This window comes from Rhinoraja longicauda, chromosome 29, assembly GCF_053455715.1.
Source record: "Rhinoraja longicauda isolate Sanriku21f chromosome 29, sRhiLon1.1, whole genome shotgun sequence".
NCBI classification, from domain to species: domain Eukaryota; kingdom Metazoa; phylum Chordata; class Chondrichthyes; order Rajiformes; family Arhynchobatidae; genus Rhinoraja; species Rhinoraja longicauda.
Genome location: NC_135981.1, coordinates 1,602,901 through 1,619,429, shown reverse-complemented (window position 1 = coordinate 1,619,429; position 16,529 = coordinate 1,602,901). Strand labels below are relative to the sequence as shown.

General features: G+C 48.5%; 1 protein-coding gene across 1 annotated transcript; it reads right to left on the bottom strand.

The window, feature by feature from the left end:
• Nucleotides 1-467: 467 nt before the first annotated feature.
• On the bottom strand, nucleotides 468-16,524 carry LOC144607531 (sorting nexin-11-like). Its single transcript, XM_078424425.1, has 7 exons — nucleotides 16,457-16,524; nucleotides 8,146-8,259; nucleotides 6,698-6,784; nucleotides 5,704-5,804; nucleotides 4,875-4,973; nucleotides 2,355-2,556; nucleotides 468-545 (listed from the first exon to the last, which is right to left on the bottom strand). Exons 2-7 carry the CDS (start codon nucleotides 8,167-8,169, stop codon nucleotides 468-470), a joined length of 591 nt encoding a protein of 196 aa, XP_078280551.1. The 5' UTR covers nucleotides 8,170-8,259; nucleotides 16,457-16,524.
• Between the last annotated feature and the right edge of the window lie 5 nt (nucleotides 16,525-16,529).

The following is a 16,529-nucleotide window of genomic DNA, read 5'->3' as shown; positions in this document are numbered from 1 at the left end:
CAATCAGAAAGTGGTTAAACTCGTGTTGCCTAGATTGAAAGGTAAGGATAAAGTTGTTTGCTGTGATGCTGCAAATTACGGTTAGGATTCATAAGATTTCTGGTCTACATTACTGGTGGAAACAGGCCCTTCGGTCCACCGAGTCCGTGCCGTCCAGCAATCCCCTACCCAAGCACAATCCGACACACTTGGGACAATGTACAATGTTACAGAAGCCAATTAACCTACAAACCTGCACGTCTTTGAAATGTGGGAGGAAACCGGAGCACCCGGAGGAAACCCACGCGGTCACGGGGAGAACGTGCAAACTCCGTACAGACAGCACCCGTAGTCAGGATCGAACCCGGGTCTCTGGCGCTGTGAGGCAGCAACTCTACCGCTGCGACACTGTGCCGCCCAAAATCATGGGTCAAGTCACGGGTCTAACAGGATTCCTCCTGCATGGAGCTGGTGAGGACTGGATGGACCTAACGACCTCCGTCAGGGCTGGAACAGCTCTGCGATTCTGTAATGATAAAACTCAGCTCTTGTGTCATTTTCTCTTTCTGCAGCAGCGGCAGGCAATTAGAGATTTTACAAAGAAAGAAATAATTAGATTTCCAGGTCTTTTATATAGAACTTAAAGGCTTCAAGTCAGAGCCACTGAGCTCGGGGGAATTGGGCAAAGATCGTAATCATGTGCAGTCCAGCACTGTTAAATGCACATCCTAGGATTTATATTTCCTCATTCCATGAAAATTTTAAATTAGTGGGTCTCCTAAATTGATGCTGTAGAAAGATTTACCCCTAAATTATTTATCTCTTTAGATTTAACGCTGGTTTTTACAGCATTTCTTTTGCCATTCCGAATTCCTAGCATCGCAGCTGATATTACACTGACAGTCATGGTAATTATCTAACTTTCAATGGTTGTTGCAGTTAACACTGTAGATTCCGTACAAATACTAAACACACAGAGGTTTCCCCTTCTCTGTGGTTTAGACAAATAAACTATTCCAGATTGTGGCTGTGTGTTGCAAACCAAGGCCAGTTATCTGGGGTTTCACCTCCACCGTTTCCTGGCTTCCCATTCTGTCCCGTCCTGTCACTAACTTCTTTTGCATCATTCAGTGCAGAGCATTAACCCCACTGCAACCCCACCATCAATCCACGTGATCACGTTCTCTCCCCCTTCTCAGCCTTTTGGCAAAGATCTACACAACCCTGTGGCAATGATATCAGGCTCACAGAAAAGCACTGGTACACTTCACTGCTTCATATCTTCAGAAAAAGAAATGCATTCATGGTTCCCCACTAGTGTTGCCAACTGTCCCGTATTAGCCGGGACATCCCGTATTTTGGGCTACATTAGCCTGTCCCGTACGGGACCGCCCTTGTCCCGTATTAGTAGGGTTGCCATCTTCCTCACTCCCAAATACGGGACAAGGTGACGTCACCGCCCCAGCCCCACGTGACCTCACCCAGCCAGCGGCCACATGCTCCCGCTCCACCAATGGTGGCCGCCCAATCGATGCTGGGACCCCAATTATTTACAATATATATTAACGATTTAGAGGAGGAAATTAAATGTGACATCTCCAAGTTTGGGGATGACACAAAGCTGGGTGGCAGTGTGAGCTGCAAGGAGCATGCTTTGAGGCTGCACGGTGGCTTGGACAGGTTGGGTGAGTGGGCAAATGCATGGCGGATGCAGTATAATGTGGATAAATGTGCAGTTATCCACTGTGGTGGCAAGAACAGGAAGGCAATTATCTGAATGGTGTCAAATTAGGAAAAGGGGAGGTGCAACGAGACCTGGGTGTGCTTGTACATCAGTCACTGAAAGCAAGCATGCAGGTACAGCAGGCACTGAAGAAAACTAATGGCATGTTGGCCTTCATTGCAAGAGGATTTGAGTTTAGGAGCAAGGAGGTCCTACTACAGTTGTACAGGACCGCACCTGGAGTGTTGGGTGCAATTTTGGTCTCCTAATTTGAGGAAGGACATTATTGCTATTGAGGGAGTGCAGCGTAGGTTCACCAGGTTAATTCCGGGATGGCGGGACTGACATATGATGAAAGAAAGGGTCGACTGGGCTTGTATTCACTAGAATTTAGAAGGATGAGAGGAGATCTTATAGAATTCTTAATTCTTAAAGGATTGGACAGGCAAGATGCAGGGAAAGTGCTGTCTGTGTGGAGTTTATACGTTCCCCTTGGAACCATGTGGGTTTTCTACAGGTGCTCCTGGTTCCTCTCACACTCCAAAGATGTTCAGGTTTGTAGGTCAATTGGCTTCTGTAAATTGTCCCGAGTGTGTAGAATAGTGTCAGAGTACGGCGTGGACTTGGTGGAATGAAGGGCCTGTTTCCACACTGTATCTGCAAAGTCTAAGAGTAAAGTAAACCGTTGCTTCATTGGCTGCAGAACAGGTAACCACACTTCAAAATAATCCAATGCAGATAAAATTCTTCCAGGCATTCCTGAGGGCGGCGGTGAAGAAGTCGGGACTAGCGGGGTGAGGATTCCCGCTCCTCCAGTACTCTCCTGCTGTTTGCAAATATCGAAGTACAGGACCCTGCAGTGAGTATCCCATGGGGACAGTTAATCAACACAGCCACAGCATAACCCCAGGGGCTTTACAGCCAATTAAGCAAATGTTCAAAGCAATGCACTCACAGTTTTAGTGTTGGTAATTCCAACAACCAATTTGCATGTAACCAGATTCCAGAAACGTCAATGTGACAATGGGAAGGTTATCTATTCAGCATAGAAACAAAGTGCTCGAGGTATAGACACGTGTCTGCGTTCATCTCTGTGAAACAACTGTGCTGTTGATTTTACCTCTCTCTTGCTGGTAGAATTTTTGTTTCTGTTTCAGAGGGTGGTGGGTTCAAATCCGCTCCAGGATCACGTGAGAGGAATGGATCGGGTTGAAGCACAGAACATCTAGCCCAGAGTTGGGAAACCGAGAACTAGAGGACATAGGTTTAAGGTGAGGGGAGGGGGGAAAGATTTAATAGGAACCTGAGGGGTAACATTTTTCACACAAAGGGTGGTGGGTGTATGGAACGAGCTGCCGGAGGAGGTAGTTGAGCCAGATGCTGACGCAACGTTTAACAAACATTTAGACAGGTACATGGATAGGACAGGCTTGGAGGGATATGGGCCAAATGCAAGCAGGTGGGACCAGTGTTGTTGGGGCATGTTGGTCGGCGTGGGCAAGGGCCTGTTTCCACACTGTATGACCCCATGACTCTATGACAAATTAAAAACCAGCAACAAAGGCAAATGGAAATATTAAATATAAAACCTAGCTGGAATACCTCAGTGGGTGAAGGAGCATCTGTGGAAGCAATGGGTCAGCAAGGTTTCAGATCAGGGTGCTTAGAAACATAGAAAATAGGTGCAGGAGTAGGCCATTCGGCCCTTCGAGCCTGCACCGCCATTCAATATGATCATGGCTGATCATCCAGCTCAGTAACCTGTACCTGCCTTCTCTCCATACCCCTGATCCCTTTAGCCATAAGGGCCACATCTAACTCCCTCTTAAATATAGCCAATGAACTGGCCTCAACTACCTTCTGTGGCAGAGAATTCCAGACTCACCACTCTCTGTGTAAAGAAATGTTTTCTCATCTCGGTCCTAAAAGACTTCCCCCTTATCCTTAAGCTGTGTCCCCTGGTTCTGGACTCCCCCAACATCGGGAACAATCTTCCCGCATCTAGCCTCTCCAACCCCTTAAGAATTTTATATGTTTCAATAAGATAACAATAAGAAGAACTGCAGACGCTTGTTGAAACGTCACAGCATTCCCTGCAGAGGTTCTGCCTGACCATCTGAGTCACTCAAGATCCCAGCATCTGTAGTTCTTTGTATCTCCTCTCTGGAAATATAAACTTGCTGCTCAATCAGTTTGTGATTATTTTTAACACTATTTACATGCTGGAATGTTTTAAAACAGTGATGGAACAGAGCCAGTGCTGGGATCAATGCAAGGCTTGCTGAGTGTCAGAGGTGCCTGGCTCACCACTAGAGGGTATCCCAAACAATAAATGACACCGAATCAGAGCGTCACCGAGATCAACTCACAGCTGCAGACCTTGATCAGATTTATAAATGCGAAACACTTACAGAGATCAAGTACAAGTACGAGCGTCCGGTACTCAATGTACAACAGTGCTGAATGGGTGCACGATGGCACAGCTGGTAGTGCTGCTGCCTCACAACGCCCTTACACCCGGGTTCGATTCCGACCTCAGATTCTGTTTGTGTGGAGTTTGCATGTTCCCTGTGCCCAGGTGCTACAGTTTTCTCCCACGTCCCAGAGACGTGAGCGTTTGTGGGTTAATTGGCCTCTGCAAATTGTTCTTAGTCGTCTGTCGTCGTCCATTAATCTTACTTATAACTACTATTTATTTATCTTATTACTCTTATTATTTGTATTTTCGTACCTTATATCCTTGTTCTGTATTTTTATGCTCTGTGCAAAGCACTTTGAATTGCCATTGCTGTATGAAATGTGCTATATAAATAAACTTGCCTTGCCTTGCCTTGCTTTAGTGTGTAAAGGACTAATGGAGATGGGGCATGTTGGCCAATGTGGGCAAGTTGGGCCGAAGGGCCTGTTTCCATGCTGTATGACTCTATGACATTCTTGAGGAGTGAACCACTTCTGGAACGGCTGCAGAGCTTGTGGTGATGGTGCTCCCAGTGAGGTAGTGCCAGGATCTAGACTCAGCGCTAATGAAGGGGGGCTTCACGGGTAAGAAGCTGGAGCTGGTATTCCAATGACAAATGGAACTCCAGCTTGAAATAACACAGTTCTTCCCCCCCAAAACAAAACTCCTCAACAACGCAGGCAAATGTCATTACTTCTACCATGCTGCACTTACTTCTGCAGAAATTGCTGCAAACCCTGTCGCCTCCTCTCTATACCTTCAGTGTCATTAACTTGGAGAAATGGTTTCTTGCCCGGCAGTTCTGGGAGAGATCTGTGAAAACAAAAGCAAAGGCAAAGTCAGGGTTAGCTTTATTATTGTCATGTGTACTGAGGTACAGTCAAAACCTTTGTTTGCAAGCTATCCAAATAGATCAGATGTACATAAATGCAATCAAGTTAAACTCAAGTAAAATAGAAAGAGCAAAGGGAAAGATGCAGAGTGCAGAATATAGTTCACAGCATTGTAGCATTACAGTTGTTGGGGATTGTAACGATCTATCAGCATTGTAGCATTACAGTTGTTGGGGATTGTAACGATCAATCAGCATTGTAGCATTATAGTTGTAGTGAATCAGTTCCATAGACAAAGTCCACTGTCTGCAATGGGGTTGAGGTGAGTTGGGCAGTACCCCAGCTTACGGAAGGACTTTCCCGTATATCACTGCGAAACGGCTTCACTGTTGGAGCCTCGACTTTCTGCATCTTGGATGGCCATTTTATGATACCTCTGGCCGGGCCAACAGTGGCAGCACCCCGTGTAACGATGCTAGCCCTCCTACCGACTCCAGCATCACGGACTTTGGTTCCGTACCATGAATGCATCGTTGGGCAGGAGCCTCTGCCCAAGGTGTACTTACACGAGTCCAGCATCGTTGGGCAGGAGCCTCTGCCCACGGTGTACTTACACGAGTCCAGCATCGTTGGGCAGGAGCCTCTGCCCAAGGTGTACTTACACGAGTCCAGCATCGTTGGGCAGGAGCCTCTGCCCACGGTGTACTTACACGAGTCCAGCATTCTTCTGCAGCCGGCGCCTCAGCCACTCAAACTCCCGATACCGTCTTCGCACACAGGAGGATTTCACAGTGAACGCCTTGCTGTTTGTCTGAAAGAATGCAGCAAAGAGCCTGTTAGTTCACAACATCCACCTTGACTTACACTCAAATTACAAGACTTGCCCCTGCAGGTGATGTTCTTACAACACAGGCCAATTGTTGACATTGGTATTGCTGTTAATTTATGTACTATTGTAACATGTAGCAAGATACTGTGAAAAACGTCGGCGTATTAACCCGTCAAATCAAACTGCACGGGTACAATCTAGCCACACACAAGTACAACAGGTAATGTAAAGAGAAAAATAACCAGGGTACACAAAGAGTGGTGGGTGTATGGAACAAGCTGCCGGAGGAGGTAGTTGAGGCAGGGATTAGTGCAATGTTTAAGAAGCAATTAGACGTACATGGATAGAGCAGGTTTAGAGGGATATGGACCAAGCACAGGCAAGTGGGGCTCGTGTAGATGGGACATATTGGTCGGTGTGGGCAAGTTGGAGTGACGAGCCTGTTTCCACACTGTATCACTCGATGACGCTAAATCTTTTGAGAGAAAATCCTTGGTATCTAATACCTTAAGTGTGTTATAGTGCACACTCTTATACAGTCTAGTACATTAAAAAAAATTATATCGCTTGTTCTGAATTCCCACACCAGAAGATATGCAATCTGCCATTGCAATTCCCTTTAATGTTCATTGTTTTATTGTAATAACAAAAACTGCAGATACTAGAAATATTAAATAAGAAAACAGTGGAGGTATTCAACAGGTCAGGCAGCATCTATGGAGAAAGAAGCAGAGTTAATGTTTCAAATAGATGCGATCTGAACTGATAAAACAGCATTGAAACTCCTCAGTTTCTCTCCATAGATGCTGCTTGACCTGCTGACTTTTTAAACCACACTGCATCACTTTCGAGAAAACATCAGTGACTATACTTACATAGAGGAATATTTTATAATCCACATACGATGCCCAAGAATTCTGATCTTGAATTTGTGGATCCTGCACTCTCACTGTGATGAATTCCTACCGAACATAATGTTTGAACGTTAAGTACATCAAATATAAAGGAGTGTGGTTTTATTCAAAGCTCACATGTTGTGAGCGTTTCCCTTTTATTTCATTCCTTCGTCCTTTTCCCAACTCGATAACAGCCAGACCTGAATCAACAAACGTGAAGATAGGCACGAGATGTGGGACAGGCAGCATCTATGGAGAGAAGGAATGGGTGATGTTTCGGGTCGAGACCCTTCTTCAGACTAGAGTCAGGGGAAACGAGAGATATAGACAGTGATGTAGAGAGGTATAGAACAAATGAATAAAAGATTTGCAAAAAAGTAACGATCATAAAGGAAACAGCCATTGTTAGCTGTTTGCTAGGTGAGAACGAGAAGCTGGTGTGACTTGGGTGTGGGAGGGATGTAGAGGGAGGGAATGCAGGGGTTACTTGAAGTTAGAGAAATCAATATGCGTACCCCTGGGGTGTAAGCAAAATATGAGATGCTGTTCCTCCAATCTGCGTTTGGCCTCACTGACAATGGAGGAGGCATAGGGCAGAAAGGTCAGTGTGGGAACGGGAAGGGGAATTACAGTGTCTAGCAAACGGAAGATCAGGTAGGACTAGGCAGACTGAGCGAAGGCGTTCAGCAAAGCGAGATTGAGTGAAGGTGTTCGAGCTGGAGCTGATTCAAGTTGTCACTGATCCTGATCGACTGGGTAAGAAGATGATTTGTTTTAAACCTGCTACACGTTTACTGCTTGGTTCACTTATCCCTTCCCACCCAAACCACCCCCTCACCAGGTGCTTTCCCCTGTAACTGCAGGAAATGTAACACCCGTCGCTCTACCTCCTCTCTCGACAGTCCTTTCAGGTGAGGCAGAAGTTCACTTGCAGCTCCTCCAACCTCATCTACTGTACCCGCTGTTTCAGGTGTGGCCTCCTATATATTTGCGAGACCAACAAAAATTGGGTGATAGTTTCGCTGAACGCCTACGCTCAGTCTGCCTTGGCCTATGCGATCTTCCGGTGGCCAAACATTTTAACTGCCAGTTCTAGAGGAGGTAGTTGAGGAAAGTCCTATAACAGCATTGGAAAGACATTTGGACAGGTACATGGATTGGAAAGGCTTAGCAGGATATGGGCCAAATGCGGGCAGATGGAGCATCTTGATCGGTCTGTTTCTGTGCTTTATAACTCTAGGTCATGTCTTACAACGTGATTAAATGTTTTAAGGAAGTGACAAAGGTAACTGAGTGTGGGGTAGTGACTGTGGTCTACGTGAATTTCAGTTAGGCATTTGAGAAGTCCCTTACGGTCGGCTCATCTAGAAGATGAAGATGCTTAGGATCCATGGTGACTTGGCAGTTTCTATGTTCTAATTCTTTACCTCTTCCTCCTGATCGTTCATCATTCTGTTCTCAGGTGAGGAATCAGGGCAGCATTTGAAGACCACGGACACACGGAGACAACCTTTCCATCGACACAACAACTTCTTCTTGTCCTTTACAAACATGTAAATGATCAATCACCTTGCTGAAAAAGTCATTAAAATAGTTTTCATTTGGGGAAGTTGATGGGAATGTGAGGAGAAAAGATCACAGGGAAATTCTTATTGCAATTAGTTTATTATCGTCATGTTGAAGTTGAATAAGTTTATTGGCCAAGTATATACACATACAAGGAATGTGCCTTGGTGCTCCGCTTGCAAGTAACAACACGAACATACAGTAAACAATTAAGAATAAAGCATAAACATTAAAACATTAAGAATAAAACATTATATTTAAACATGTGAGTGAAGTAAACCAGAGCAAAAATAGGCTACAGACGTTTGGTTATTGAGTAGAACTACTACTCGCAGATAAAAGCTGTTTTTATGTCTGGCTGTGGCTGCTTTGACAGACCGCAGTCACCTTCCAAAGGGAAGTGCTTCAAAGAGTTTGTGGCCAGGGTGAGAGGGGTCAGAGAAGATCTTGCCCACTCGCTTCCTGGCCCTTGCAGTGTACAGTTCGTCAATGTCTGCTATGATATAGGGAAAAGCTTTGTTTGTGTGCTATCCAGAGCAAACCTTACTGTATATGAGTTCCATCAAGCACTACACGAGTACAACAGGGAATGCAAAGAGAAAAATATCAGAGTGCAGAATGTGGTGTGACAGCATTCTAGCGTTAGTTACAGAGAAAAAGTGCAAGATTGGGACTAAACCCTCATTCATGGGAAGACTGTTCAGTAGTCTGATCAGCGGGGAGGGACTGCTCCTGAATCTGGTGGTACCTGATTGCAAGCGTATGTATCTTCTGCCGAAAGAGTGATCTGTGCGACCAGCAGTTTGTGTGGGGATGGGGAAATGGCCTCCTGCAATTCACCATTGAATAGCTTGCCTCCAGTAATATGCTGAGCTCAACGCCATAGTAAACTCTCTCCCCATCAACCCGACTGGATCCGTTTAATATTTTGAAAACCATGATCAGTTCACCCTTACAGTTACAAATGAACACAAACTTTCTCAAACATAGAAAATAGGTGCAGGGGTAGGCCATTCGGCCCTTCGAGCCTGCACCGCCATTCAATATGATCATGGCTGATCATCCAGCTCAGTAACCTGTACCTGCCTTCTCTCCATACCCCCGATCCCTTTAGCCACAAGGGCCACATCTAACTCCCTCTTAAATATAGCCAATGAACTGGCCTCAACTACCTTCTGTGGCAGAGAATTCCACAGCGTCTTCATTCTTTAACTCTTTAAAACCCAAATCATTTGAGTGAAACCGTGCAGAGCACACAAAGTCTGTGAAAGGATAATGTCCACAGCTCAGGCAGTACAACAATAGCAACAAGGAATATCACGACAATCAAGCACGTTTAATTATCGGAATGGTCTGAAGAAGGGTCCCAACCCGAAACGTCACCCACCCTTGTGCTCCGGGATGCTGCCTGACCCACTGAGTCACCACAGCACTTCGTGTCCAGTTTCAGTATAAACCAGCATCCTCAGCTCATTTCTACACATGTTTAATTGTCAGATGTACCAAAAATGGAACAATGAACTTCTCACTTGCAGCAGCACAACAGTACGAGTCAGTGTTTTATTGTCATCTGTCCCAAAATGGAACAATGAAATTCTTACTTGTAACAGCACGGCAGATATGGAAACATAGTACTCTGTAAAACCCATTACAATAAAGAAAAAATAAGTTCAGTACATATATAAATAGAAAGAAATAAACAAACAATAATAGTGCAAAGCCAAAAATACCCCAAAATCTATGTACTTCAGCATAGCAATAAAGTATAAAAGAGGAAAGAAAATATATTTCAATCTCTATTCTTTATAATAATACTGTTTTAACCATGACTGAGTATCCGTGAGTGAGATGGAAAAGAGCAACAGTTCAGCTCATCTCCAGGTTTCTAAATTGACAGGCAGCGAGTAATCCAGGCAATGGATTCCGACCCAGAGCCTCACCTTTCACCGTGCTTCCACATTTAAGTGACACTGGCAGCCAGCAGCAGGTCCAACCCTCTGCTCCACACGGCACAGAGGTCCTCTGGTTAATGCCACATTATTGCACAAGCTGCTGTCCATGCAGGCACAGAGGCAACGTGCAACAAACTGATATCATGCCCCTCCCGCCAATCATCTCACGCAGAAGGGGAGGAGAGAGAGAGAAGGGGGGGGGAGAGAGAAGGGGGGGGAGAGAGAAGGGGGAGAGAGAAGGGGGGAGAGAGAGGGGGGAGAGAGAGGGGGGAGAGAGAGGGGGGGAGAGAGGGGGGGAGAGAGAAGGGGGGAGAGAGAAGGGGGGAGAGAGAAGGGGGGAGAGAGAAGGGGGAGAGAGAAGGGGGGGGAGAGAAGGGGGGGGAGAGAAGGGGGGGGAGAAGGGGGGGAGAGAAGGGGGGGAGAGAAGGGGGGAGAGAAGGGGGGGAGAGAAGGGGGGGAGAGAAGGGGGGGAGAGAAGTGGGGGGAGAGAGAAGGGGGAGAGAGAGGGGGGAGAGAGAGGGGGGGAGAGAGAAGGGGGGGAGAGAGAGGGGGGAGAGAGAAGGGGGGTAGAGAGAAGGGTGGGAGAGAGAAGGGGGGAGAGAGAAGGGGGGGAGAGAGAAGGGGGGGAGAGAGAAGGGGGGGAGAGAGAAGGGGGGGAGAGAGAAGGGGGGGAGAGAGAGAAGGGGGGAGAGAGAAGGGGGGAGAGAGAAGGGGGGGAGAGAGAAGGGGGGGAGAGAGAAGGGGGGGAGAGAGAAGGGGGGGAGAGAGAAGGGGGGGGAGAGAGAAGGGGGGGAGAGAGAAGGGGGGAGAGAAGGGGGGGAGAGATGGGGGGAGAGATGGGGGGGGAGAGAGAAGGGAGAGAGATGGGGGGGGAGAGAGAAGGGAGAGAGAAGGGGGGGGGAGAGAAGGGAGGGGGAGGGAGAGAGAAGGGAGGGGGGAGAGAGAAGGGAGGGGGGAGAGAAGGGATGGGGGGGAGAGAGAAGGGATGGGGGGGAGAGAGAAGGGAGGGGGGGAGAGAGAAGGGAGGGGGGGGGAGAGAAGGGAGGGGGGGGAGAAGGGAGGGGGGGAGAGAAGGGAGGGGGAGAGAGAAGGGAGGGGGAGGAGAGAGAAGGGAGGGGGGGCAGAGAGAGAGAAGGGAGGGGGGGCAGAGAGAGAGAAGGGAGGGGGGGCAGAGAGAGAAGGGAGGGGGGCAGAGAGAGAGAAGGGAGGGGGGGGCAGAGAGAGAGAGAAGGGAGGGGGGCAGAGAGAGAGAAGGGAGGGGGGACAGAGAGAGAGAAGGGAGGGGGGGCAGAGACAGAGAAGGGAGGGGGGGCAGAGACAGAGAAGGGAGGGGGGGCAGAGACAGAGAAGGGAGGGGGGGGCAGAGAGAGAGAAGGGAGGGGGGGCAGAGAGAGAGAAGGGAGGGGGGGCAGAGAGAGAGAAGGGAGGGGGGGCAGAGAGAGAGAAGGGAGGGGGGGCAGAGAGAGAGAAGGGAGGGGGGGGCAGAGAGAGAAGGGAGGGGGGCAGAGAGAGAAGGGAGGGGGGGCAGAGAGAGAAGGGAGGGGGGGCAGAGAGAGAAGGGAGGGGGGCAGAGAGAGAAGGGAGGGGGGGGGCAGAGAGAGAAGGGAGGGGGGGCAGAGAGAGAAGGGGGGGCAGAGAGAGAAGGGAGGGGGGGCAGAGAGAGAAGGGAGGGGGAGGGGGCAGAGAGAGAAGGGAGGGGGAGGGGGCAGAGAGAGAAGGGAGGGGGGGCAGAGAGAGAACGGAGGGGGGGGCAGAGAGAGAAGGGGGGCAGAGAGAGAAGGGAGGGGGAGAGAGAGAAGGGGGGGCAGAGAGAGAAGGGGGGGCAGAGAGAGAAGGGAGGGGGAGAGAGAGAAGGGGGGCAGAGAGAGAAGGGGGGGCAGAGAGAGAAGGGGGGGGCAGAGAGAGAAGGGAGGGGGGCAGAGAGAGAAGGGGGGGGCAGAGAGAGAAGGAAGGGGGCAGAGAGAGGAGAAGGGGGCAGAGAGAGGAGAAGGGGGCAGAGAGAGGAGAAGGGGGCAGAGAGAGGAGAAGGGGGCAGAGAGAGGAGAAGGGGGCAGAGAGAGGAGAAGGGGGGGGGAGAGAGGAGGAGAGAAGGGAGGAGTGGAGAAGGGAGGGGGAGAGAAGGGAGGGGGAGAGAAGGGAGGGGGAGAGAAGGGAGGGGGAGAGAAGGGAGGGGGAGAGAAGGGAGGGGGAGAGAAGGGAGGGGGAGAGAAGGGAGGGGGAGAGAAGGGAGGGGGAGAGAAGGGAGGGGGAGAGAAGGGAGGGGGAGAGAAGGGAGGGGGAGAGAAGGGGTGAGAGAGAAGGGAGGGGGAGAGAAGGGGGTGAGAGAGAAGGGAGAGAGAGGAGCGAGGGGGAGAGGAGTGAGGGGGAGAGAAGGGAGGGGGGAGAGAAGGGAGGGGGGGGAGAAGGGAGGGGGGGAGAAGGGAGGGGGGGGAGAGAAGGGAGGGGGGGGGAGAGAAGGGAGGGGGGGAGAGAAGGGGGGGGAGAGAAGGGAGGGGGGGAGAGAAGGGAGGGGGAGAGAGAAGGGAGGGGGAGAGAGAAGGGAGGGGGGAGAGAGAAGGGAGGGGGGAGAGAGAAGGGAGGGGGGAGAGAGAAGGGAGGGGGAGAGAGAAGGGAGGGGGGAGAGAGAAGGGAGGGGGGAGAGAGAAGGGAGGGGCGAGAGAGAAGGGAAGGGGAGAGAGGCGGAGAGGAGTGGGAGAGAGAAGGGAGGGGGAGAGAATGAGGGAGAGGGAGAGGGAAGGGGGAGGGAGAGAAGGAAGGGGAGGAGAGAGAGAGGGGTGGGGGGGGGGGGGAGGAAGAGACCGGGGGTAGAGAGAAAAACTGTCCTGATGTTTATTCTTTCATTGGTTTAGGCAAAATATTAATTGTTGAAATTATTGGTTTTATTGAAGAAGAGTGGTGAAGAGCCACAACCTGAAGAACAGCACAGCACAAAGTTAAATCACAAAGTAATCATTGCAAATGCCAAGTTTGTAGTCTTATAAAGGTAGGAAGGTTTACATTTCTCAAGATGGGTTATCAGAATGTTGTTTGTAATTCTACAGGCTATTACACCAGACCATCCCTTTAAACATCCAGCTATTGCACCATTGATAACAGCTGGAGTGAAGTCGGTGTCATCCTGATAGTGCCAAGCGGCTGAATGTAACAGCCAATAGGAAAGATTACTGAATCGTCCTGGGTCAATTGAAATTGTAAGCAAAAACCCACAAATCTAGGTTCGGGGTAAGCAAGGTGTACTCTCTCACGAGACTCCGCATCACATCAACCCTACCTCACCACACTAAGCTCTTCTTGCAGGCTTCGTCAAAGACAGGGAAAAAAGAAAGGTCTCGACCCAAAATGTCACCCATTCCTTTTCTCCAGAGATGCTGCCTGTCCCACTGAGTTACTCCAGCTTTTTGTGTCTATCTTCAGTTTAAACCAGCATCTGCAGTTCCTTCCTAAATAAAATGACTATATGCCTCACAGCGCCAGATACCCGGGTTCGATCCTGACTATGGGTGCTGTCTGCACGGAGTTTGTATGTTCTCCCTGTGACCTGCGTGGATTTTCTCTGAGATCTTTAGTTTTCTCCCACACTCCAAACATGTACAGGGTTGAAGGTTAATTGGCTTGGTATAAATGTAACATTGTCCCTTGTGCGTGTAGGATAGTGTATGTGTGCGGGGATCACTGGTCGGTACAGACTCAGTGGGCTGAAGGGCCTATTTCTGCACTGTGTCTAAACTAAACAAAACATGGCAACAGGAACAGTACACATGGCGAGGCAGTGGGGCAGAGACACAGGTGGTCACCACAACACTGAGATCTCCAGCCCGCACTCCCTGCGAGGCTGGCAGTTGCCTTTGTTTGTAATTTAGATCTTTCAGATGCTGGGTTCGGTAACTTGGTTCAATCAGCTCCAATGACATTGACATTCACTTTCAGAGCAGAACAATTCGTCCGTCTCTGCCGCAAAAGTTCATAACTTCTTGCTCAGCGGTTAAGAGGAGAAGGCAGGAGAATGGGGTTAGGAAGGAGATAGATCAGCCATGATTGAATGAGCCGATGGGCCTTATTCTGCTCCTACCACTTATGATCTTATGATCGGCACATGGATATGCAGGGATGGAGGGATATGGATCACGTGCATGCACTGATTAGTTTAATGTAGCATCATGTTCAGCACATGTTTCTGTGCTGTACTGTTGACCAGTCAACAGACCAGTTAACAGTAACAGTTTAAAAAAAACACAGTAAATGATGACAATTATCCTTATCTTTATTTTTATTTATAATGAATGTCTGTGCTAGCCACTTTGCTGCTGTTACACTGCAAATTTCCCCAGTGTGGGACAAATAAAGGAATATATAATCATTATTATTATTATATGTTCTATGATATGCAGGAAATGGAGGGGTATAGTTCACATGCAGATAGGGGATATGTGTGGACAAATAAGGTTCGGTCTTGGCAGCATGTTCGACACAGACATCTACCTGATCTAGCCCTCTCATGATCTTATACACCTCTATTAGATCACCCTTCATCCTCCTGCGCTCCAAGGAATAGAGTCCCAGCCTACTCAGTCTCTCCCTATAGCTCAGACCTTCTAGTCCTGGCAACATCCTCTTAAATCTTCTCTGTATCCTTTCCAGCTTGACAACATCTTTCCTATAAGTGAAGTGAACACGGTACTCTAAATGCAGCCTCACCAATGACTTATACAACTGCAACATGACCTCCCAACTTCTGTACTCAATACTCTGACTGATGAAGGCCAATGTGCTAAAAGCCTTTTTGGCCATCCTATCTACCTGCGACTCCACCTTCATGGAACTACGTACCTGCACTTCGAGATCCCTCTGTTCCACAACACTCCCCAGGCCCGATCATTGACTGTGTAAACGTCACTTGGTACTGGTGAGCCTGATGTGCAAGTGGCCTCAGCCCTCTGGTGGCTCCCCCTGCATCACCTTTTTTGATGAGCAATCCTTGCTAACAGCAGCAGTTTGGGTTTCATCTGCACTGCAGGCAGTTCTTAACTTGGCCACAGAGTACTGCAGGTAATCTTCAGGCAGACACTGTAGATCTCGCACTGAGAGTCGTTGAGCTTTCACAAACAAAGCTCAATATCGCCTGCACTTACCGAGAAGAATGAGCAGATTCAGTATGTTGCCAAATACTTGTTGAACTTCTACTTTTGTACGATAGAGAGCATACTGACCGCATCACGGCCTGGGTCAGTAACTCGACGTCCATGACAGAAAGAGATTTCGGAATGTGGTAGACATTGCCCGGTCTACACACAAAAAGCTGGAGTAACTTAGCGGGCCAGGCAGCATCTCTGGAGAGAAGGAATGGGTGACGTTTCAGGTCGAGACCCTTCTTCTAACCCTAACTCTGATGCCCGGTCTACTACAGTTACTAATGTCCCCACCATCGAAGGTGGTACTGCTGCCTCAAAAAGCCTTGCAGAGTCATTAAAGACCCATACCACCCTGCTATGCTCTCTTCCCACAGCTACCAGCAGGTAGGTGCAGAAGGAAACCTTGAGCTCCAGGTTCAAGAACAGCTTCTTAGCAGCAACCATCAGGTTCTTGAACACTGCACAACATGAACTACTACCTCAGCATTAATTATCTTTCATGGCGATAATTGGGGACTTTGGTTTTGGTTCTTGATTAGTACAGGTGTCAGGGCTTATGGGGAGAAGGCAGAAGATTAGGAGGGAGACTTAGATCAGCCATGATTGAATGGCTGAGTAGACTTGATTGGTCTAATTCTGCTCCTATCACTTATGAACTATTTTGGTTACCAAGTATCACTGAGTATTAATTTATTGTATGATTGATTATTGTATATTTACTGTGTGTTATTGTGTAAATGGGCCAGTTAAAATAAAGCAAGTAAGAATTGAATTGTTCTGTTGCTGGTACATACAAGAAGTTGTTTTTATGTCTGGCTGTGGCAGCTTTGACAGTCCCTTCTTCAGTCTGAGATTCGGGGGAGAGGGAGACACAGAGATGAAGAAGGGTAAGGTGTAAAAACGAGACATCAAAGGGGATGGGCTGAAGGAAAATGGAGACTAGATCATTGTTAGCTGGGAGAAGTTGACAACCAAGCAAACAGAGATAACATTGTATTTAATGTTTCCCCATTTAACCTTATTTGATGTCCAGTGGGGAACAGTTATTGACGACACGGAGGAGTTATAGTTTTTTACCGCTGGACTTTTACCTGACAACAGCTGTCAACGATGTCTCCCTCCCGCAGCTTCCGGCAGTGCACCGGCGCTGGGTGTCCCCCACCC

Bases quoted from the DNA above. Each gene is read 5' to 3' on its own strand.
- LOC144607531 (XM_078424425.1), bottom strand. From the start codon at position 8,169: ATGATGAACGATCAGGAGGAAGAG. The intron at 6,785-8,145 runs GTAAAGAATTAG...TATGTTCGGTAG, and splicing joins TGAACGATCAGGAGGAAGAG to GAATTCATCACAGTGAGAGT. The intron at 5,805-6,697 runs GTAAGTATAGTC...GCATTCTTTCAG, and splicing joins ATTATAAAATATTCCTCTAT to ACAAACAGCAAGGCGTTCAC.